The sequence below is a fragment of the Coregonus clupeaformis genome, chromosome 25 (assembly GCF_020615455.1).
Source record: "Coregonus clupeaformis isolate EN_2021a chromosome 25, ASM2061545v1, whole genome shotgun sequence".
Classification (NCBI taxonomy): Eukaryota; Metazoa; Chordata; class Actinopteri; order Salmoniformes; family Salmonidae; genus Coregonus; species Coregonus clupeaformis.
In genome coordinates, this window is record NC_059216.1 from 21,859,955 (window position 1) to 21,885,471 (window position 25,517).

Consider the following 25,517-nt stretch of genomic DNA (forward strand, 5'->3'; position numbering starts at 1 on the left):
AATTGTAGATGATCTGCAAGGGTCAGAAACCTATTAGTCTATAAGTTCATAGGTTCACATGCAAGGTATGCCGGTTGAAATTGAATGATGTGTTGTCAGTATATTTTGGTTTCCTAGAAATAGCCACATCTGGTTTGTGTCTTTCTTATCTTTCCATTATAAATTGTGAACATCATTTTAATTTGGTAACACATTGGAAAACATTCCCGATAGCTCTATGTGAGGAGATCAACAGTGAACAGTGGTAGGAGTGTTTCACTATTAACCACTAGGTGGCAGTAGCCTACAGAATACACCAGTAGGAGAGTTATATAGCGTTTACCAACTTGTAAATTAAAAAATCATAAAATATAAATAAACTACTATTAGTATCAGTGTTTATTTTGTACATTACAGGCAAATGAGCAATACCAAACCAAATATTTCACCATCTGCATCCCTGAGGACACTGTTCCATATTTTATAATAGAGATACTTCATTCAGTCCTTGAAAGCCTATTGGTAAAACAGACATTTTATTTGTTTCTGTTTTTGCTGATGAATATCCCATAATTTACCAGAAACCATTAATTATCTGACTAATTTCAGCTACATAACCTCTGCACCATCATTGAAGTCAAGGCACACGGCAGAAGTCAAGACATCTGACAGACCTCCAATTTGTAAGTCGCTCTGGATAAGAGCGTCTGCTAAATGACGTAAATGTAAATGAAGACCTCACATGCACTTTCAAGCCCATCCCCAACTACTCTATGCCAACCTACCTAGCTAGCTTGTCTGTACTTCCTGTAAGTGTGCATTCCAATAAACTACTTTCATAAAAAGATAACGGACCAACAATATGAACATACTACAAGACATGGTTGTGTATTTTCCAACATGTATTAGGTAATAGTAAATACATTTAGCATCTACAGTAACTCACTACTTTGTTGAGTTTGCATGGTCCATATTAAAGCAATATAGTATTTTTCACGTCCAATATTCAGTACTGTGAATACATTTTTAAAAAAGAAATAAAAAAAAGACTAAATAAATAACTTCAAATGTTTTTAACTAATTACTTTAACAAAAGATAGTAAAGTAATGGCTAATAAACTAAAGTAATACATATAATTAGTATACTTCAAGATACAGTATCTGACCTAACATCTAACATAACTCACATAAACATGACAAGAAACAGACCCCAAAAAAGAATGAGTTATATATTTCTTGTTGTTGTTGAAAACAATCAGATTAAGAGATCAAAGGGAAAGTTGATATAGCCATTCAATGCAAAGGTTTATAAAAACAGCATCCATTCAAATCAAACTTTCAAGTCAAAAAAGAAGAATCCTGGAAAAATGTACGTCAATACACAGTATTCTATACACAGTATTCTATAATGTACAATGATATTTAGCACTGGTGGGTGATTAAACAAATGCAGCTGTGTCAAAATAATTCTACACACTGAACAACATCTGTATAACTCTATAAAAGGCTTCTCTATAATTGAAGCCTCTCTCTGTCATGCAGCTCCAATGAAGTCCTTTGCCCTCCCTTCCAACTCACTACCACTCTCAACAAAATGCCCCTCAGACACTGTCCTTGTCAAACTCACACACAAAGTACATGGTGGGATGGCAGGCCACATCTGTCCAGTCCCCCGCCGCCACCATCTCAGCACAGTCCTCATCCCTGTAGGCATTGTTGGGTTCCCCTTCCCTCCACTTGCTGAAGGTGCTCATGGGGGAGCGATCCACGTAGGTGAAATGGCCCTCGCGGTCTATGTCGTTGATGCCAATGTACACCCGGCTCAGGCCCGCCTCAGTGATGTACCCAGCGATGGCCGCGTTGGCCCCCTCGTCCTTGGGCATGGCCAGGTGTCCACCCCTTCCCTGACAATAGACCTCAGCATCTGTGTAACGCTTCTCCTCCTTGACTAGCAGATAGACCCTACTGTCGGTCTCTTTGATGCCGGCGACAGCTGCAGGGGAGGGCAGTGCTGAAAAATGAGCACTTGTATTTCTATAATCACACTGACATATATACCCAGCATTCACATTGTGCACGGAAGCAAATAAAGCAAAATGGTCATAGATGAGAGTGATACTGAAAATAAACTGATGTCTTTACCTTTGCGTTACTCTTTGGAAATTCCTAATTCAACATTCATACTTTACTATAAACCAGACATCCTAAAAGCGTACCAGTTTTGATGAACTTCATCTCATTGGATAACTGGGCCACTAGGATGTCCATCTCACCAATCATCTTCCTCAGGGGTGTGCATTCACATGGAACACCTGATGAGACAAAAGGAATACATATTTTCCTAATTCTTTGTTGACGTATTGTTAACTAGACCTGTAATGTTACTCCAAACAAATAAATGTTGTACCTGGATCACCATTCGGGCCCATTGGCCCAGGATCCCCCATATCTCCTTTTAAACCTGTGCGTGGAAACATTGTCAAAGTACGTGGAAAATATGGTAATGCATCCCAAAACACTAGTGCAAACGCATGTTCTTCTGGGTTTTTTCCTACCTTTGACTCCACAGGGGCCCATTTTCCCATAATGTCCCATAATACCCTTCTGTCCTTTAACTCCAGTATGTCCTGCAGGGAAACATGTGTCACTGTAACTAGAGGTGTTCTGTGATTGATTTCAGAATCAAATGAATAATTGGGTTAAATAACAAAGCCTCCATGTGAGCATTTAATCTGTCTTTGATGTCAGCCTCCACCAGCCATCATCAACAGCTGCAGTCAGCACCGGTCAGTGATTCAGGGGATTCTGGGTAGCGTTTCTCACACGACCTCTGACCTAAAGTAAACATTCTGCTGCTCTGGACTCCCTAGCAGCGATGTAACCATAGCACAACATCCTCTTGGAGAAATTCTTGTCAATGCATGCTGTGATCTTTACCCTAGTTCATAGACAATAACAGTCCAATTAAATAAACTCTAGAATCATGTTCTTAACCATTCTGAACAAAATCTGTATGGTTTTCGTCTCTTGTAAAATACATTTGTCCACAAGTGTAGTGAGACACCATAGTGAGAGACCAAAGGGTTATCCAAATACCTTTCCAAAGCTCAATCAGAAGTGATGTTTAAACAGCTTTTCATGACAACCAAATTCTCAAGCAGATAACTACACCCAACATTCTCCGAAGCTGAAAAAACAGCCACTGCCAAATTTCCAATCAATATATTTCTCAAGTTTCCCAAGCCTCCATAGAGGAGTCATCAACACTTTGTGATATTGTGAGGGATGAAGCATAGCACCTGTACAGAGAGAATACTGCACATTGTATTTGTTTCTGTTTTCAAAGATGGAGGCTTACCTATCTCCCCTAGTGGACCCACTCTTCCTGGTCTCCCAGGTGTCCCTTTCTCTCCCTTTTCTCCTGGCTCTCCTGTCAAATGGAGAGAAAGCTTCACGAATCAAAAAAAGCTTAATGGATCAACAACCTCACAACTCTGGAATGTTATGTTACTATTGTTGATAAATAGTGCACAGTGCAACCCTATGACCTGAGCCCTATGTGTTTTCTCAGCATGTTTTCATATTCCTTCATTTTTTATGAAGGCGTGAGTGTATAGAGTACCACAGTATGAGTCATAATACCCATAAAACCTAGCGGTCAAACAGGGAAATATTTCTAATCGTTTTTGCACCATTCATTTTTCCCACAGGGGATTTTAGAAAGACTTAAAATAAGGGCTGTGTTTTGTGTAGTCTTACCCTGGCGTGACATTTTCATAACCGTGCAAATCTCTCTAGGACAATATACGATATATTCGCCTGTATTTACCCCAAAAAAATGAAATGCTAATTAGCTGCTAATGTGACTATCATAAAGAACTACAAATGCCATGATGATCTGGAGGAGACTGCCGAATCGAGACAAAGGTAAGAATCTCTGGATTAACTATCTAATGTTAGCTAAATGTAGTAATTCATAAATTGGCTCAAATTCTGTGAATTGTCTTGTGCAAGTTTTAAATTGACACAATACCTGTTAGCAAAGGTGTCAGATAGAGATGATGTGCAGGAGCTTGCAGGGATTTGTAGTTTTGCATGATGTAGACTTTGTCGCTAAATAGCATTTTCGAATCAGAGTAAATAGAGCCCAATATATTGATAAGTCACCTTGTCCGAGAGAGATTTACATGGTTATCAAAACGTCTCGCCAGGGTAAGCCTACACAAAACACAGCCCTTATTTTAAGTGTTTCTAAACTCCCTATGGGAAAAATGGTGGATAAACGATTGGAATGTTTGACCGCTAGGTTTTATGGGTATTATGACACATCCACTGTGGGGCTCTATTGTGTGTGAATTACACTGAGTGTACAAAACATTAGGAACTGGATCCCTTTTTGATGTCACCTGTTAAATCCACTTCAATCAGTGTAGATGAAGGGGAGGAGACAGGTTAAATAAGGATTTCTAAGCCTTGAGACAATTAAGACATGGATTGTGTATGTGTGCCATTCAGAGGGTGAACGGGCAAGATAAAATATTTAGATAAGTGCCTTTAAATAGGGTATGGTAGTAGGTGACAGGCACACCGGTTTGAGTGTGTCAAGAACTGCAACACTGCAGGGTTTTTCATGCTCAACAGTTTCCCATGTGTATCAAGAATGGTCCACCAACCAAAGGACATCCAGCCAACTTGACACAACTGTGTAAAGCATTGTAGTCAACATGGGCCAGCATCCCTATGGAATGTTTTTGACACCTTGTACATTCCATGCCCCGATGAATTGAGGCTGTTCTGAGGGGAAAAGGGGGTGCGACTCAATATTAGGAAGGTGTTCCTAATGTTTTGTACACTCAGTGTATATGCCTTTGAGTCCTGGGACGAGGATCTGGACAGAGCAGGGTTCGTCTGAGATGTGCTGTCCGTGAGCTGACTCCATCAGGGTCAGCCCCAGTAGAGTGATAAGTACACAAGGCATCAGCTCCTCTGCTCTCATCCTGCAACATGGACGGGTTGATGGACTGGAAGACATTTAATTAGATATTCACTGAATGGCAAATACACACACACACAAATAGATACACTAAGAGAGCTGAGGTAAGACTGATTGGCAGACAATTAAGAAAATACAATGTCATGGTTGGCACCGTTGTACAATTAACGCAGATATGAGCAATGATTCTTCAGTCCTATGTGATAGTTTGCTTTTATACAGTACATCAGAACAACTGATTTTAGACCTCAAATCAACTATCACATCACTCAATACAAAACAATGTGATTGACTAAAACTTAGTAGCCTAGGCCAGAAGTTTCCTGACCGAAGACCAAATGTTCTTCTCTGGCTTAAATTCCCTTAAAGTGCCTTGGGACATTCCAGATGAAACAAGACAATGTGCTGTGACGGATCGCATACAGACAAACATCCAAAGACAAACCAACCAAGCTTGCTTCATCATGGCATACACAGAGCATATCATATGGGTCTGGAGTCACATCAATAGTTCTAAATGTAACCTACCTTTTGTGGAGTTTTCCAGATCCCCAAAGCAGCAACTAGCTTCAGCTTGAGGATTTTCCCAAATTATCCTCTTGAGTTAACAGGGGTTTGCACACTGGTGGTCTTTTCAAAGGATTTCATTTTTCCTCCTCAGGACCGTAGAATGTGTGTGATAGGTCTTCCATAAACAGTTTCACAGATAAAGCCAGGGGCAGCTGGCGTCTCAGAGATAATTGGATGGGAAAGCGAGGGGGTCACTGACAGCATCCACGTCTGGGGTGTATTCATTAGTCGGATTCAAAACATTTTGCAACGGAAACCATTTACCGTTTACTCTAGGAAACAAACGGAAGCAAGCAGAGCAAATGGAACGAAACGGGGAGGGACCTACCTGAATTTGTCCAATAGAGAATCTTGTCTTCGTTGCAAAACGTTTTCCGTTGGAGTAAACCGTTTCCGTTGCTACACGTTTTACTACCGACCAAACGTTTTGCAACGGATTCCGACTAATGAATACACCCCTGATAACACACAAACTAATGCTGCGTTCAAAACAACTGGGAACATGGAAATATCCGACTTCTGCGCGTTCAAGACAACTGGGAACTCTGAGAAAAATGAGCTCAGACTGGGAAAAATCAGTTTGAACAGTCATCCAACTCTTTCTGTCGGAAACTCTGGCATCTTTCTAGAACTCCGACTTTCCGACCTAAAGTTCACTGACGTCGTGGTTTGAACTCGTTTTTTCCGGGTTCCCAGTTTTCTTGAAAGCACCATAAACTTCAGGGGGATTGATTTAAACTACAAGGTCCATTGATTTTCACACAAAATGTATTTTCTGTGAATAGGTATGATCTAGCTAGTAACGCACAACACAACAATAAATTAGGCGGTGGGGGTGCATCGCTTTCCACGCTCATCGTTGCGATTGGTTGTTGCAACGTAATGACCCAGCATCTAAGGTGTTGATTGGCCCAGCCTAGAATCAACGTTGAACGTTTACTATATTTGAGTTCATTTTGCATGGCCCGGTGCTCCGGATGAGTGGAGTTGTTCATTTTAGATCGTTCCATTGGAATCTCCACTCACCCGGGGCACCGGGCCATGCAATACGAACTCCACCATTTTTGTTGACACCACTAGTACACGGACAGATGGTCACATGTGTGCGTGCAAATCATATCGGTCATCATCAGCATTGCTGATATGTTCTGGGATCAAACAAGGCTAGTATTTCGCTAGATGAATGAAATGTAAAAGTTACGTCATCCAGCAATAATATCTGTGTATGTAACGCAACCCAACCCAGTTAGCGAGCGAACTGGCTAGCCACGTTTGCGTTAACTAAACGTTAGCTAGAGCGCTAACATGGATTGTTAATCCAGTGAACATTTTTGTTGGGTTATTGTTTGTGTGTGTGTGAAAAAATCTAGTGTGGTAGCCGTAATGGATTTGGATTTCCTCAATTGAAGATGTGTTTTCATTCCCAACTGTTTCTGCCTGTAGTGTTGACTGACAGAACTTTGTGCAAATAAACCTTTGACAATAGGAAATGTCATCAGACTCAATATGCTGGGATTTGGCAAGCTGTCAAGGTATGTGTTTCTTGCTTTCTCGCTTACAAACTCATGTCAATGTGTTTAACAATGATCTTTCTTTAGGATAATCTGGAGTAATGCAGTTACAGCCAAGTCATTGACAGCGGTGATTACTTCTTTGTGAGCCAGGTACCCTCTCCAGGAGTGGTTGTCCAAAGCAGAATCTTCCAACATGGATTTGCCCCTGCTGTAGTTTCTCAGAATAATGCCCAATGGTGAAATATTCCCATATTTAAAATATAATTAAGGGTTTCAAACATTTGTCAATCTCATGTCTGTAATGTATTATAGGAATGACCGTGTGCTACATCTTCAAACAGAGGAATCGCCCAAAAATCCTTCTCTCCTAGAAAACGCAGGTAAATTGTTACTTCACTGCCGTTTCAGAAGAAGCCTACTGTACAGAGTCAATCCTATCCTTGACATAATGCTTATTGTGTTGATGTTTTGATGTAGTTGTGTTGTGCAGTGATGATGAGGAAGATACCTCTGTCCGTTCTGTAACTCCAACATCAGGGACCAGCCAGTCCTCACCAATGCCCTCTAGTGGCATTGAAGAGACAGTTGATGATGATCACTTTAAAAGCAATGACTTTGCCAACTCCAAAACCGGACTACCAAGGACAATTGTCCGTGATCAAATGTCATCGGATTCTGGAAGACCGGTTAAAACGATTGAAAGGAAAATGAAAACATTTGAGTTCCCTCATTTCTGTTCCTGCCAAATACAACCTTATGTATGTGATTTTGTTTACACCTATTGACACAGTCTCTGTTATGTCACATTTTTATTGACTTTAATGCTTCCTTTCACAGTTTGGGAAGTTAGTCCCTGACCAACCCACCACCAAACGGCGAAGAGTCAAACAGGATCCTCCCACATCACCTCATCCTAAACACCCATCTGTTGATATTTCTGAGGGGATCAAAGTGTTCTGCAGATGTGTAAGAGTGGGAACAATGCACAGGACCCCTCCAAAGCATGTCACAGTAATTGTTTTGTTTGTTTTGGATACAACTGAAAACAGTATTTAAAACTGAAACTCTTTGCCAGTAGACAACACAACACAGATATTCCAGTATTACACTGACTCAGTTTATTTGACTCTGTTTCAGTTTACAGCAGAGTACATTCAGATCAATGGACAAGGTAAGAATCCCTTCAAAGTCTGAACTGGTGCCTTATTGGGATGAACAGCCATGAGATGACATGAAGCTGTTAAGTGTTAATATCAGTGTGGCTGTGGTCATACAGCCTGGCCAGCTGTGCCTGGTGCCATGTCCGAAGCATGCCTGCCCCCTTCCTCAAGAACACTCCAGGAGAGAGCCAGCGCCTCCGCCTCTTGCTCAAGATGTCCCGAGCCAAGGGGGGCGCCTGGTATGACAGCAAGGGCCAACATGAATATTACAAAACACATGTCAAAGGCCTGACTCAGGGAACTCTCCTACTGTAGATGGTTTGCATACAGCACTATACTGTATGAATTTAATCAGTAGATACCCCTGTTTCACCAATGTAAATTAAGTATGTGCCAATTTAATCAAACTTAATCCCTCTGTCTATCAATCTGATGTTTGTTGTAATCTTTCGACAGATCTCGGCGAGAACTACATCATCCTAGTGCTTGAAAATACACTGTCTGACTTGGAGAAAGTTGAACTGGACAAAATCTTCAGAGAGATTGACAGAGCAAATAAAGCTACTCCGGAGGATTTCTCAGTGCAATTGTCATTTGTGGAAGCTAACCAAATACTCATGCACTCTTCCAAACCAACCCCAGAGAAGGTAAGCCATGTTGAACATGTTGCACTGTTAGTTGTAGGCATTTAATGGAGCATCATCCACCGATGACGTAAAGTCCATTGACGTGTCACCAAACCTGGTGTGTCCTCTGCTTGTCTTTCTCACTGCAGTAGGTTTCAGAGCCCGTTGCATGCCCACCTAAATATCCTCCTCACCCAGCTTCATAATTTCTGCAGAAGGTATCCCAGGCTATTTCAGGCCCACCTAAACCTCAGCCCTCTGTGTTTCAGCAGCAGTTTCTTTATTCCATTTGTGGCTCAAGGACACAGACCCCTTCTTCCAAGCCTCTTGTCCCAAGATGGATTGCACCTGCCCCACCACAAATCTCTCTTGCCCCACCACAGAGCTCTACTCCCACTACATGCACCTCTTCTCCCCCAACATGCACCTCTTCTCCCCCAACATGCATCTCTCCCGCCCGACATTAATCTCTTCTCCCCAACATGCATATCTGCTGCCCCAATACAAGTCCTGGATGATGACGAAATAGTGGAGATTGAGGCAACGTTCAAAGGGCCAGTCAAGAGGTGAATGAGAATTCCCATCTTAGGGCTATTGGTCTTGCTATACTGATAAAGATGATTTATGCTAAACCCATTGTGATGTTTGGGTTGTCATCTTGCTAGGTTAACACTGTACCCCCCTCCTCCAGCCAGAGGGGGGGATCTGCGTCAGCAATGAAGACCTCCACTGTCTGAACGAGTGAGAGTTCTTGAATGATGTCATCATTGACTTTTACCTGAAGTGAGTGAAATCTGTAAAATCTGTTTTTACATTGCTCCCAGTGGGTAGTGGGTTAACATTGGAGTATGTTCAGTGTCCACATTCGTATGGAATGAAGTTGCTTAATTTTGCGATATTCTTCATTGTTTGTAAAGGTTCTTGGTCTCGGCAATGCTGAAAGATGAGGATGCCAGCAGGAGTCTTAACAGCTTCTACCCCAAAGCCATAAGACTCCTGAACAGCTAATCATGGCTACCCGGACTATTTGCATTGCATTGCATTTTTACTTATCTATATTTTACTTCACTTTTTTTTATTTTCTTAAAACTGCATTGTTGGTTAAGGGCTTGTAAGTAAGCATTTCACTGTAAGGTCTACCTGTTGTCTATCTGTTGTATTCGGCGCATGTGGCAAATAAAATTTGATTTGAGTCACATGTTCAGCTCCTTCATTTACAAGCGCCTCACCCAGACAGAGCAGGGGAAGACCCCAGGCACTGTGGACCTGCCGTAAGTACTGTAGTATGACAACTTTACTTTACCAGCTCCCAATATGTGTCATGGCTTTACACCCCCTGCTATATTGTGGATAAAGAGTTACCCGTCTTAACAGAACACAGAGGGTGTTCTTTAATGGAAGCCTCTCCAACAAAATCCAGGTAGAATCAGGAATTCCCCAGGGCAGCTGTCTAGGACCCTTACTTTTTTCAATTTTTACTAACGACATGCCACTGGCACTGTGTCTATGTATGCGGATGACTCAACACTATACACGTCAGCTACCACAGCGACTGAAATGATAGCAACACTTAACAAAGAGCTGCAGTTAGTTTCAGAATGGGTGGCAAGGAATAAGTTAGTCCTAAATATTTCAAAAACTAAAAGCATTGTATTTGGGACAAATAATTTACTAAACCCTAAACCACAACTAAATCTTGTAATGAATAATGTGGAAATTGAGCAAGTTGAGGAGACTAAATTGCTTGGAGTAACCCATGACTGTAAACTGTCATGGTCAAAACATGTTGATACAACAGTAGCTAAGATGGGGAGAAGTCTGTCTATAATAAAGCGCTGCTCTGCATTCTCAACAGCACTATCAACAAGGCAGGTCCTACAGGCCCTAGTTTTGTCGCACCTGGACAACTGTTCAGTTGTGTGGTCAGGTGCCACAAAGAGGGATTTAAGAAAATTGCAATTGGCTCAGAACAGGGCAGCACGGCTGGCCCTTGGATGTACACAGAGAGCTAACATTAATAATATGCATGTCAATCTCTCCTGGCTCAAAGTGGAGGAGAGATTGACTTCATCACTACTTGTATTTGTGAGAGGTATTGACATGTTGAATGAATCAAGCTGTCTGTTTGAACTACTGGCACACAGCTCAGACACCCATGCATACCCCACAAGACATGCCACCAGAGGTCTCTTCACAAGTCAAGAACAGACTATGGGAGGCACACAGTACTACATAGAGCCATGACTACATGGAACTCTATTCCACATCAAGTAACTCAAGCCAGCAGTAAAATTAGATTTAAAAAACAGATAAAAATACACCTTATGAAACAGCGGAGACTTTGAAGCAACATAAACATAGACATATGCATACAAACACACAATAACATACGCACTACACAGTGCCTTGCAAAGTATTCATCCCCCTTGGCGTTTTTCCTATTTTGTTGCATTACAACCTGTAATTTAAATTGATTTTTATTTGGATTTCATGTCATGGAAATACACAAAATAGTCCAAATTGGTGAAGTGAAATGAAAAAAATCACTTGTTTCAAAGAATTCTAAAAAATTAATAACGAATAAAATTATTCACCCCCTTTGCTATGATTCCTAAATAAGATCTGGGGCAACCAATTACCTTCAGAAGTCACATAATTAGTTAAATAAAGTCCACCTGTGTGCAATCTAAGTGTCACATGATCTCAGTATATATACGCCAGTTCTGAAAGGCCCCAGACTCTGCAACACCACTAAGCAAGGGGCACCACCAAGCAAGCGGCATCATGAAGACCAAGGAGCTCTCCAAACAGGTCAGGGACAAAGTTGTGGAGAAGTACAGATCAGTGTTGGGTTATAAAAAAATATCAGAAACTTTGAACATCCCACGGAGCACCGTTAAATCCATTATTAAAAAATTGAAAGAATATGGCACCACAACAAACCGGCCAAGAGAGGGCCGCACACCAAAACTCACAGACCAGGCAAGGAGGGCATTAATCAGAGAGGCAACAAAGAGACCAAAGATAACCCTGAAGGAGCTGCAAAGCTCAACAGCGGAGATTGGAGTATCTGTCCATAGGACCACTTTAAGCCGTACACTCCACAGAGCTGGGCTTTATGGAAGAGTGGCCAGAAACAAAGCCATTGCTTAAAGAAGAAAATAAGCAAACACATTTGGTGTTCGCCAAAAGGCATGTGGGAGACACCCCAAACATATGGAAGAAGGTACTCTGGTCAGATGAGACTAAAATTGAGCTTTTTGGCCATTAAGGAAAACGCTATGTCTGGCGCAAACCCAACACCTCTCATCACCCCGAGAACACTGATGGTTTTCATCGGCAGGGACTGGGAAACTGGTCAGAATTGAAGGAATGATGGATGGCGCTAAATACAGGGAAATTCTTCAGGGAAACCGGTTTCAGTCTTCCAGAGATTTGAGACTGGGATGGAGGTTCACCTTCCAGCAGGACAATGACCCTAAGCATACTGCTAAAGCAACACTCGAGTGGTTTAAGGGGAAACATTTAAATGTCTTAGAATGGCCTAGTCAAAGCCCACACCTCAATCCAATTGAGAATCTGTGGTATGACTTAAAGATTGCTGTACACCAGCGGAACCCATCCAACTTGAAGGAGCTGGAGCAGTTTTGCCTTGAAGAAGTTGTCTGTTTTTTTGTCTTATTTCTTGTTTGTTTCACAATAAAATGAAACAATATTTTGCATCATCTTCAAAGTGGTAGGCATGTTGTGTAAATGAAATGATACAAACCTCCAAAAAATCCATTTTAATTCCAGGTTGTAAGGCAACAAAATAGGAAAAATGCCAAGGGGGGTGAATACTTTCGCTAGCCACTGTACACACATGTACACATGGATTGTGTGTTATAGATATGTGGTAGTAGAGTAGAAGGCTGGGGGCACACACTTAATATGTTGTGAAATATTGTAATGTTTTTAAAATGTATAACTGCCTTAATTTTGCTGGACCCCAGGAAGAGTAAATGGGATCCATAATAAGTCAAATGTTTGGACACACCTACTCATTCAAGGGTTTTTCTTTATTTTTACTATTTTCTGCATTTTAGAATAATAGTGAAGACATCAAAACTATGGAATAACACATATGGAATCATGTATTAACCAAAAAAGTGTTAAATCAAAATATATTTAATATTTAAGATTCTTCAAATAGTGTTGTGCCTTCTTAAAAGTTAATTTGTGGAATTTCTTTCCTTCTTAATGTGTTTGAGCCAATCAGTTGTGTTGTGACAAGGTAGGGGGGTTATACAGAATATAGCCCTATTTGGTAAAAGACCAAGTCCAGATTATGGCAAGAACAGCTCAAATAACTAAAGATGAACGACATTACTTTAAGACATGAAGGTCAGTCAATACAGAACATTTCAAAAACCATCAAGTGCTATGATGAAACTGGCTATCATGAGGACCGCCACAGAAATGGAAGACCCAGAGTTACCTCTGCTGGAGAGGAGTTACCAGCCTCAGAAATTGCAGCCCAAATAAATGCTTCACAGAGTTCAAGTAACAAAAAAAAAGAAACATCCTCTCACTGTCAACTGCGTTTATTTTCAGCAAACTTAACATGTGTAAATATTTGCATGAACATAACAAGATTCAACAATTGAGATATAAACTGAACAAGTTCCACAGACATGTGACTAACAAAAATTTAATAATGTGTCCCTAAACAAAGGGGGGGGTCAAATCAATAGTAGCAGTCAGTATCTGGTGTGGCCACCAGCTGCATTAAGTACTGCAGTGCATCTCCTCCTCATGGACTGCACCAGATTTGCCAGTTCTTGCTGTGAGATGTTACCCCACTCTTCCACCAAGGCACCTGCAAGTTCCAGGGCATTTCTGGGGGAAACGGCCCTAGCCCTCACCCTCCGATCCAACAGGTCCCAGACATGTTCAATGGGATTGAGATCCTGGTTCTTCGCTGGCCATGGCAGAACACTATCATTCCTGTCTTTCAGTAAATCACGCAAAGAACGAGCCGTATGGCTGGTGGCATTGTCATGCTGGAGGGTCATGTCAGGATGAGCCTGGAGGAAGGGTACCACATGAGGGAGGAGGATGTCTTCCCTGTAACGCATAGCGTTGAGCTTGCCTACAATGACAACAAGCTCAGTCCGATGATGCTGTGACACACCGCTCCAGACCATGACGGACCCTCCACCTCCAAATCGATCCCGCTCCAGAGTACAGGCCTCGCTGTAACGCTCATTCCTTCGACAATAAACGCGAATCCGACCATCACCCCTGGTGAGACAAAACCGCGACTCGTCAGTGAAGAGCACTGATGGGGGGTCCAGCGACGGTGGGTTTGTGCCCATAGGCGACGTTGTTGCCGGTGATGTCTGGTGAGGACCTGCCTTACAACAGGCCTACAAGCCCTCAGTCCAGCCTCTCTCTCAGCCTATTGCGGACAGTCTGAGCACTGATGGAGGGATTGTGCGTTCCTGGTGTAACTCGGGCAGTTGTTGTTGCCATCCTGTACATGTCCTGCAGGTGTAATGTTTGGATGTAGCGATCCTGTGCAGGTGTTGTTACACGTGGTCTGCCACTGCGAGGACGATCAGCTGTCCGTCCTGTCTCCCTGTAGCACTGTCTTAGGCGTCTCACAGTACGGACATTGCAATTTCTTGCCCTGGCCACATCTGCAGTCCTCATGCCTCCTTGCAGCATGCCAAAGGCACGTTAACGCAGATGAGCAGGGACCCTGGGCATCTTTCTTTTGGTGTTTATCAGAGTCAGTAGAAAGGCCTCATTAGTATACTACGTTTTCCTAATTGTGACCTTAATTGCCTACTGTCTGTAAGCTGTTAGTGTCTTAACGACCGTTCCACAGATGCATGTTCATTAATTGTTTATGGTTCATTGAACAAGCATGGGAAACAGTGTTTAAACCCTTTACAATGAAGATCTGTGAAGTTATTTGGATTTTTACGAATTATCTTTGAAAGACAAAAAAAAAACATATGGGGGATTGGAAGTGATGCAGACAATTACATTGATGGAAGTTACAAACTATCTGCAATATTAAAGCTGATCTACTCCCCCCAAAAATTAAAAAAATATATAAACGGACATCTCAACATCAACTGTTCAGAGGAGACTGTGTGAATCAGGTCTTCATGGTTGAATTCATGCAAAGAAACCACTACTAAAGATCACCAATAAGAAGAAGAGACTTGCTTGGGCCAAGAAAAATGAGCAATGGACATTAGACCGGTGGAAATCTGTCTGGAGTCCAAATTGGAGATCTTTGGTTCCAACCGCCGTGTCTTTGTGAGACGTGGTGTGGGTGAACGGATGATCTCCGCATGTGTATTTCCCACCGTAAAGCATGGAGGAGGAGGTGTTATGGTGCTATGCTGGTGACACTCTGTGATTTATTTAGAATTCAAGGCACATTTAAACAGCATGGCTACCACAGCATTCTGCAGCGATACGCCGTCCCATCTGATTTGGGCTTTTATCCAAAGCGACTTACACAAAAAAAAAAATGTATGCACGCATGACTGTATGGGTGGTCCCGGGGATCGAACCCACTACCTTGGCGTTACAAGCGCCGTGCTCTACCAGCTGAGCTACAGAGGACCACAATGACCCAACACACCTCCAGGCTGTGTAAGGGCTATTTTACCAAGAAGGAGATCGATGGAGTGCTGCATCAGATGACGTGGCCTTCACAATCCCCCGACCTCGACCAAATTGAGATGGTTTGGGATGAGTCGGACCGCCGAGTGAAGAAAAAGCAGCCAACAAGTGCTCAGCATATGTGGGAATTCTTTCAAGACTTTTGGAAAAGCATTCCAGGTGAAGCTGGTTGAGAGAATGCCAAGAGTGTGCAAAGCTGTCATCAAGGCAAAAGGTGGCTATTTGAAGAATCTCAAATATAAAATATATTTTGATTTGTTTAACACTTTTTTGGTTACTATATGATTCCGTATGTGTTATTTCATAGTTTTGATGTCTCCACTATTATTCTACAATGTAGAAAACAGTAAAAATAAAGAAAAACATATGAATGAGTAGGTGTTCTAAAACGTTTCACCGGTAGTGTACATACCCCAACCAGAAGCCATGGATTACAGGCAACATCCGCACTGAGCTAAAGAGTAGAGCTGCCACTTTCAAGGAACGGGACTCTAACACGGACGCTTATAAGAAATCAAGCTGTGCCATCCGACGAACCATCCAACAGGCAAAGCGTCAATACAGGACTAAGATTCAATCATACTACACCGGCTCTGACGCTCGTCGGATGTGGCAGGGCTTGCAAACTATTACAGACTACAAAGGGAAGCACAGCCGCGAGCTGCCCAGGGACATGAGCCTACCAGACGAGCTAAATTACTTCTATGCCAACGTCAAGGCAAGCAACACTGAAGCATGCATGAGAGCACCAGCTGTTCCGGACGACTGTGTGATCACGCTCTCCGTAGCCGATGTGAGTAAGACCTTTAAACAGGTCAACATTCACAAGGCCGCAGGGCCAGACGGATTACCAGGAAGTGTACTCTGAGCATGCGCTGACCAACTGGCAAGTGTCTTCACTGACATTTTCAACCTGTCCCTGACTAAGTCTCTAATACCAACATGTTTCAAGCAGACCACCATAGTCCCTGTGCCCAAGAACACTAAGGTAACCTGCCTAAATGACTACCGACCCGTAGCACTCACATATGTAGCCTTGAAGTGCTTTGAATTGGCTAGCTAACATCAACACCACAAACCCTAGACCCACTCCAATTTGCATACCGCCCCAACATATCCACAGATAATGCAATCTCTATTGCACTCCACACTGCCCTTTCCCACCTGGACAAAAGGAACACCTACGTGAGAATGCTATTAATTGACTACAGCTCAGCGTTCAACACCATAGTGCCCTCAAAGCCCATCACTAAGCTAAGGACCCTGGGACTAAACACCTCCCTCTGCAACTGGATCCTGGACTTCCTGACGGGCCGCCCCCAGGTGGTAAGGGTAGGTAACAACACATCTGCCACGCTTATCCTCAACTCGGGGGGCCCCTCAGAGGTGCGTGCTCAGTCCCCTCCTGTACTCCCTATTCACCCATGACTGCGTGGCCAGGCACGACTCCAACACCATCATTAAGTTTGCCGACGACACAACAGCGGTAGGCATGAAGTCTCCGGGTGAATGGAGGAGTTGTCCATGGTGCTGTCATTCAAGGTCCTTTATTTACCCTGTTCATAATGAGCACAGGAAGGTTGCATTTTGGCTTCTGCTCAGATTGATGAAGCCAGCGGGGAACACATGCAGCACACAGACACCACGGTTACAGACCTACCACAGATCTGACTTGCAGTGGTGTAGTGCTATTTTCCTTTAGATGAGGGAGCGCAAAAAAATATTCCTCAAAGTTTGAACCGACAGATGCCACTGATTAAATAGCCTATCATTACAGAGCTCTCCAACCCTGCTCCAGTATGGTTTCACTCCAACCCCAGTTGTAACTAACCCCATTCATCTTATAAACCAGCTAATTATTAGAATCAGGTGCGCTAGATTAGGGTTGGAATGAAAACCTACAGGATGTTAGCTCTCCAGGAACAGGGTTCGAGATCCCTGTTATATAAAATGCATCCTCCAATTGCAACGTCTGCCTATGTCCACACACATTGTCTCAAGAAAATGTTCTACTTTTAATTCCCTCAAACACCAAGTTAGGCATACCTATAGGCCATCATCACTGTCAATCATGAATTATAATTATTCACGATTTACCTGTGAAACACCATCTGCATGCCAATCATTTGATTGATCGCAATCAGTTTCACGGGAATAGCCTATGCATTTCTATCATCTTGAATTACTGTTTCGTGAGCGAATTAGAGCAGATGATGTTAACAAACTATTAGCCTTTTTTGTATTTTGTTTCAATCAAAGCACATATCCTGCCTATAGTTTTTATATTCAGCTTCAGCTAACCATCCTAAAATCTTATTAGAAATTAGGTGTTTTTGGTGTAACAGTAACGTTAAATTATCTAAATTGCGTAATGAATCATTGATCTTGTGAGACATTTGTTGCGCTGCATCCCCCCCTTGTAACCTGATCAATGCTAATATTGCTGGGATTTGTAATGAAGCCTTTATTTTTTACTTTAGAATCCCCCACAGGATTTTGAGCCGCCCAAGGATCTGAAGAAATGGTTTCCACTGAAGCGTGTGAAGAGCAAGCGAGCAGATATCAGGGAGCTTGTCCTCAAAATTCAACAGCAACAAGAGGACACAAATTACTTGTAACCTCCATTAAATGGGTATACTATTCAGTACGATCAAGTTCAGTCATTTGATTTAATGGGGTTATTTAGGGCTCTATTCAATCTGTAAAATTGAAATGTTACAGATTCCGCGATAGAAATGTAAAGGTAATTTCTGATTTAGCTGACATATGCAGCGTTTACCGTGAATGCAATCTGCTAACGCGGGAACATTGCCTTTAAATTTCAATCACACTAATGCTGAACTTCTGCGATGCGGATTGAATGGACCTAGCAGAAAGTGTTCACAACCCCTTGACTTTATCCACATGATGTTGTGTTTCAAAGTGGGATTAAAATGGATTTAATTGTCATTTTTTGTCAATGATCTAAACAAAATACTCTAATGTCAAAGTGGAAGAATAAAATATAATATATTGACCCCCTGAGTCAATATATGTTAGAATCACTTTTGGCAGTGATTACATCTGTGAGTCTTTCTGGGTAAGTCTCTAAGAGCTTTGCAAACCTGGATTGTACAATATTTGCCCATTTATTATTTTTTAAATTCTTCAAGTTCTGTCAAGTTGGTTGTTGATCATTGGTAGACCGCCATTTTCAAGTATTGCCATAGATTTTCAAGCTGATTTCAGTCAAAACTAACTCGGCCACTCAAACATTGTCTTCTTGGTAAGCAAATCCAGTGTATAATTGACTTTGTGTTTTAGGTTATTGTCCTGCTGAAAGGTCCCAGTGTCTGTTGGAAAGCAGACTGAACCAGGTTTTCCTCTAGGACTTTGCCTGTGCTTAGCTCTACATCCCAAAAAACTCCCTAGTCCTTGCCGATGACAAGCATAGCCATAACATGATGCAGCCACCACCATGCTTGAAAATATGAAGTGGTACTCAGTGATGTGTTGTGTTGGATTTGCCCCAAACATAATGGTTTGTATTCAGGACATAAAGTTAATTTCTTAGCCATTTTTTTGCAGTATTACTTTAGTGCCTTATTTTGAATATTTGTATTCTGTACAGCCTTCTTTGTGGAGTAACTACAATGTTAACTATCATGTTGTTGAGCCATCCTCAGTTTTCTCCTATCACAGCCATTAAACTCTGTAACTGCTTTAAAATCACCTGGTTTCCTTCCTCGCCGTCAACTGAGTTAGGAAGGACAATTGTATCTTTGTAGTGACTGGGTGTATTGATACATCATCCAAAGTGTAATTAATAACTTCACCTTGCTCAAAGGGATATTCAATGTCTGCTTTATTTTTATTTTTTACCCATCTAGCAATAGGTGTCCTTCTTTGCGAGGCATTGGAAAACCTCCCTGGTCTTTGTGCTTGAATCTGTGCTTGAAATTCACTGCTCGACTGAGGGACCTTACAGATAATTGTATGTGTGGGGGTACAGAGATGAGGTAGTCGTTAAAAAATCATGTTAAACACTATTATTGCACACAGAGCAATGCAATTTATTATCTGACTTGTTAAGCACATTTCTACTCCTGAACTTATTTAGGCTTGCCATAACAAAGGGGTTCAATACTTATTGACTCAAGACATTTCAGCTTTTCATTTGTTATTAATTTGTAAACATTTCTAAAAAACATAATTCCACTTTGACATTATGGGGTATTGAGTGTAAATCAGTGATACAAAATCAACATTTTATCAATTTTAAATTCAGGCTGTAACAACAATGTGGAAAATGTCAAGGGGTTTGAATACTTTCTGGAGGCACTGTAGCACCTTCCGTTCGTGTCTCACTACGGATTTCACTGTTACTGTACATATGCCAACTTTGTCATATTTTTAAGTCATTTCTGTTTAGTTTTTTGGGCTGCACTTGTGACTGTTAAGTATCTGTGTTACTCAATGTTAATTGGTTGATAGGACGGTGATAGGATTCTTCCCTTAGTTGTCGTGTCACAGTAAAATCACTTAAAAGGAGAATTTCAGTGCAGATGGCGCATTGTTAAATGGAGCTTTGTTCTATAAATGGCTCTGGTTTATTCTTAATGTCCTGTTTGAAAATATGTCAGACATATGAGACTATTGAATTATAACATGTTTTGTACATTTTTGAATGTTTCTTCATAGAGGGAACCTTTAGCTTTAAATTCTTCTAGCACTTGTGAATTATTTGTGAGGGACACTTTGTTGGATTGCCAATCTGTTGAGCAAGAAGCCTAGCATCTGGAGTGAATTAATAATGTATGTTAACTTTAGATTAAATGTCCTAAAAACACTCAAAGATGATCAGTGAGCATTGTTTAGATTACATTTGAAGTGTAAGAAAGTATTAAAGTGAAAAATAAAGTGAATGTTTAAGTACCACATTTTGTTTCGTGGTCCTTTTATGATGCAGATATTTTCAGGAAATGGGTAGTTGCCTATGCAAAAACAAGACTTTTGGTACGTTATTGAGTTCCTATCGACCAACCCACTTTAGGAGGGTTATTGATTTAACTGCAGTTTCATAATGTGCTCTGTCTAGTCCCTTAGTCACGCCCATCTCTGGCTGGGGGATTCCCCAGTCTAGCCTCGCTTGCATGAAGGTCTGTGGGCTCAACAGAGCTCAGCCTCAGATGTACTGCTCTATTAATCTGATTAAATTGTTCCTCTGGCTCAGCCTCCGTGTAACAGCTCAGCTCTCCAGTTATGTCACAGTCCCTCCCTGAAAGACTATGCTTTCCTTTCCTTCTATTCTCCTCAGCCTCTTTTGACATACCCCCTCTTCCCTGCCACTCTACCTCAGGTTGTGGTCAATAATATGTTCTCACTGACCTCAATCAATTGTATGAAGGTTCATTCCTCCAATGGTTTACCCTTGTGGTCAGTTACCCAGAAAATGTGACTTACAAAAAATATAGGCCTAAACAACTGTTTGGCTGGCATTGTGCTGCATTAGGTGTGCAGTTATCTTTTATGTGTGAACTGGACACTGAGGACAGGACTATAGCATTAGCAAAGAAAGTAAACAACATATGAACATTTCATGTCATCTTTACATGAGTTCTCCCTGTGGGAAATGTGATACAATGTGTATCAGATGTCCTAATTAGATTTACAAACCCAGTGTTGGCTTTCAATTGGGGATAGGATGTCTTCTTCAGGTGATGTCTTCAAAAAGTTTTAAATGACTAGCCTCTCAAATATTTATGGGGCTGAAGTTGGTATGTTACACACCTTTGTTGAAACCATTGTGATGTTGTATGCCAATTTGCTTCAGTCTATAATCTGCCCTCGGTGCTTTAGTTCCATGATCATCTGGTGAAAAGTACAATAATTTAAAAGCAATCCTATATAAACATTAAACAATGACATGCATTACTTTTACTGTTATCAAGTGCAAATAAATATCCTTCAACATAGATAATCATCAATCTGCATTCGTATTCAAATACAATCAAGTCATGTTACAACTAATACAACTTATACCTTTATGCTACAGGTATGATGAGCAGTGTGATGATGGTTGTTGCTGTACCTGGCTGCACCTGCACTTGGAAGCCAAGTTCATTCCCAGTGACGTCATCTCTGCCTCCCAGCTGGCCTGGACTTCAGTCTGCTGCGCTCTGGGGAGGCTGTCTGCTGCTGTGCTTAAGTGCTGGATAGAGTACCAAAAGGAAAAGCTCCGATATAGTCTCAAGGATATTCTGTATGCGGGAATTTGAACCAGTTTTCGTTGAGCCACATTAAGAACACAGACGTAACATTTGAGGGATACGTTGTTGTAAGTTCCTCACTTTTTAGTTATCTTGCAAACCATTTAGCTAACTAGTAGGCTACACTTGTTAGCTCGTGGCTAGCTGGAAGGGGGAGCTAGTTATATGTGATGATGGAGCGAGCACAGTTTGCTAACACAATGAGATGAATAACGTTAGCTAGCTACAGAAACTATTAGTCGAAATAGTGTTACAATGTGCATTCATTTGTATTTCGCTTTGCATTGGCTAAAACAAATTATCGAAGTGAAAAGGCTACTTTACAATTGACATGTCTGTAGTTGTCGCAGTGACATCATGAACATTCATTCTATTGCCGGCCGAGAGCACACTTGTAAGTGCTCTAAATATCATACTGTAGGGCAGGGTTCTTCAATTCCGGTCCTGGAGGGCCGAAACACCTCTGTTTTTCATCCTCTCCTTCTAATCAGGGGCTAATTCAGACCTGGGACACCAGGTGAGTGCAATTAACTACCAGGTAGAAATAAAAAACAGAAGTGTTTCGGCCCTCCAGGACCGGAATTGAAGAACCCTGCTCTAGGGTAACTTGGGGGAAATGTATTTCAGGTGCTCTCCAATCCTGTTCCTGGAGACGAACGTCCTGTAGGTTTTTCGCTCCAACCCTAATATAGCGCACCTAATTCTAATAATTAACTGATTGATAAGCTGAATCAGGTTAGTTATAACTGGGGTTGGAGCGGAAACCTACAGGAGGGTAGCTCTCCAGGAACAGGGATGGAGAGCCCTTGTCTATTTACTGACAGAAATAAGCAATGTTTGGTATGATTTTGATATGTGCATACTGGCTATCCTTATGCAAACAGATTTTGAAGGGAAATATGTGGGTAGAATGAATTCATTAATTAGAAAGGGGGTGGTTTGACCCACTATTGGGGCAAAACGCCCCCTTCTATGGGGCAAAAATGCATTTAATTTTGACATTTGAGTAACTGACTCTTAAAAGCTAAAGTCTAGGTATCTTATTTTAATTAAATAAATCAAATATCGGAACCAAATTACATTGCACATCTCACTATGAATATCCTCGCTATGATGAGGTTTTGATGTACGGCCCTTTTTTGCCCCACTGGAGGGGGGGACGTTCTTCCCCAAACATACTCACATTACATTTTACTACTTTATTCAAAGCTGATTACAATTTTTCTCTCTAACCAAGTGGATTATTGATCTTTAACACCAATAAACCCATCTGCTTAAAAATGAATTTTGTATATATTATCCTAGCAAGCCAGGCAACTAAAAGCAACTTTCTAAACAATGTTTTGGTTCGAACTGGCTAGCCAGTTCAAATAATGGCGAGTATATCTGACAATGTCTTAACTTTAACTACTTTTTATTAATTATTACAGGAAAATAAACCCACAACAAATCAAATGTTATTGGTCACATACACATATTTAGCGGATGTTATTGCAGGTGTAGCAAAATGCTTGAGTTCCTAGCAACAACAGTGCAGTAGTATCTAACAATTCACAACAATACACACAAATCTAAAAGTAAAATAATGGAATTAAGAAATATATAAATATTAAGACGAGTAATGTCAGAGTGGCATTGACTAAAATACAGTAGAATAGAATACAGTATATACATATGAGATTAGTAAAGCAGTATGTAAACATTATTAAAGTGGCTAGTGTTCCATTATTAAAGTGACCAGTGATCCCATGTTTATGTATATAGGGCAGCAGCCTGTAAGGTGCTGGGTTGAGGAACTGGGGGGTAGCCGGCTAGTGATGGCTGTTTAAGTGTCTGATAACCTTCAGGTAGAAGCTGTTTTTCAGTCTCTCGGTCCCAGGTTTGATGCACCTGTACTGACCTCGCCTTCAGAAAATAACTCACGGTTATGAGTGTGACGAAATAAAAGTAGGTCATTCTATCTGAACATTTTAGAACTCCGTCTCATCACAGATGGATTTGGTCATTAATGCATACATTTTTTAATCAAACAATACATTTGACTTAGTTTTTACCAATCTAACTACATAACAACATAATGGTCATAATTTTATTTGAATGTTAAATCTCTTGAGATATTGGGTAAATTTAAGATGGCATAGGCCTACTCACAATACTGTTTACATTTTACATTTTAGTCATTTAGCAGACGCTCTTATCCAGAGCGACTTACAGTTAGTGAGTGCATACATTTTTCATACTGGCCCCCCATGGGAAACGAACCCACAACCCTGGCGTTGCAAGCGCCATGCTCTACCAACTGAGCTACAGTAGGCCAGTTGAATGCATATTCAATAGGAGTGTGCGCATGCATTAAGGCATTGAGCTTGAGTCTATGGTGCTACCGATGACAAACAATCTGGTTGCCTTCCATTTGGGATATTAGCCTACTGATCATCAACATTTGCATAGAAGCATCACTCCAGCATGTCACGCCTGTGTGGAAGGACATCATATAGGCACTGCTGTTAGTTTGAGAATATAAAATTACATCTATTCAATGCAAATGTCTCCAATGTAACGTCATGATTTGTGATCACGGATGCTTATGAAACTAGTATTTTTAGCAATTATCCGTGAACGAGAATATATACTGAACAAAATTATAAACGCAACATGCAACAATTTCAAAGATTTTACTGATACAGATCATATAAGGAAATCAGTCAATTGAAATTCATTAGGCCTAATCTATGGATTTCACATGACTGGGCAGAAGTGCACCCACTGGGGAGCCAGGCCCAGCCAATCAGAATGATTTTTTTCCCCCAACAAAAGTGCTTTATTACAGACAGAAATGCTCCTCAGCACTCCCCACCCCCTTCAGACGATCCTGCAGGTGAAGAAGCCGGAAGTGGAGGTACCGGGCTGGCGTGGTTACGCATGGTCTGCGGTTGTGAGGCAGGTTGGACGTACTGCCAAATTCTCTAAAATGACATTGGAGGCAGCTTATGGTAGAGAAATGAACATTAAATTCTCTGGCAACAGCTCTGGTGGACATTCCTGTAGTCAGCATGCCAATTGCATGCTCCCTCAACTTGACATCTGTGGCATTGTATAGTGTGACAAAACTGCACATTTTAAAGTGGCCTTTTATTGTCCCCAGCACAAGGTGCACCTGTGTAATGATCATGTTGTTTAATCAGCTTCTTGATATGCCACACCTGTCAGGTGGATGGATTATCTTGGCAAAGGAGAAATGCTCACTAACAGGGATGTAAACAAATGTATGCACAAACTTTGAGAGAAATAAGCTTTTTGTGCGTGTGGAATTATTATTTTTGCTCATGAAACATGAGACACTTTACATGTTGCATTTTTATGTCTTTGTTCAGTGTATGTATTTTTCAGCTGTCAGGACACATCGCTAAACACCTTAGCTGCCAGGACGACTCAATTGGCTAGTTCAACTATCTGCCAAGAAATAGGCGCGTTGTAACTTGATCCTGCTGCTACGATTGGATAGAACGAGGCTGTAACGCCACTCCTTTTCACTTCTCCTCACATCTCTATCCATCACTATTATCACTTGCTGAAGCTACTATGAGAATTAGCTCAAAGGCGATGACATTTGCTACTAAGCCATAAATGTGCATAATATCTGACATGGAGAGCAAGGGTAGGAAAAAATATGAAACGATGAGGCTGTTCTGTCTGCATGACTCAGATCTGCCCATAGTTTGAGAAGTGAGAACACACGCACG

The 25,517-nt window shown here is 41.4% G+C and overlaps 2 protein-coding genes and 1 long non-coding RNA gene across 4 annotated transcripts in view; 1 reads left to right on the forward strand and 2 right to left on the reverse strand.

Moving 5' to 3' along the window:
- Positions 1-366: 366 nt before the first annotated feature.
- On the reverse strand, positions 367-5,679 carry colec11 (collectin sub-family member 11). Of its 2 annotated transcripts, none has more exons than XM_041847888.2 (7): positions 5,501-5,679; positions 4,846-5,000; positions 3,338-3,409; positions 2,535-2,606; positions 2,387-2,440; positions 2,196-2,291; positions 367-1,990 (listed from the first exon to the last, which is right to left on the reverse strand). In XM_041847888.2, exons 2-7 carry the CDS (start codon positions 4,973-4,975, stop codon positions 1,581-1,583), a joined length of 834 nt encoding a protein of 277 aa, XP_041703822.1. In that variant the 5' UTR covers positions 4,976-5,000; positions 5,501-5,679; the 3' UTR covers positions 367-1,580. The 2 variants fall into 2 exon arrangements, with proteins under 2 accessions (XP_041703822.1, XP_041703823.1); XM_041847889.2 differs by having other exon boundaries at positions 367-1,972; positions 5,501-5,678.
- A 15,513-nt stretch (positions 5,680-21,192) lies between these two features.
- LOC121539411 lies at positions 21,193-22,196 on the reverse strand. The gene is made up of 3 exons (XR_005995365.1): positions 22,099-22,196; positions 21,597-21,716; positions 21,193-21,376 (listed from the first exon to the last, which is right to left on the reverse strand). It is a non-coding gene; the product is annotated as an uncharacterized LOC121539411 (long non-coding RNA).
- The window catches only part of LOC121539410 (unconventional myosin-VI-like), a 97,522-nt gene continuing 93,714 nt past the window's right edge, over positions 21,710-25,517 (forward strand). Inside the window, exon 1 of the mRNA XM_041847890.1 lies at positions 21,710-21,842. The gene's annotated coding sequence lies outside the window, so the exon portion shown is untranslated. The remainder of the gene's footprint in view (positions 21,843-25,517) is intronic.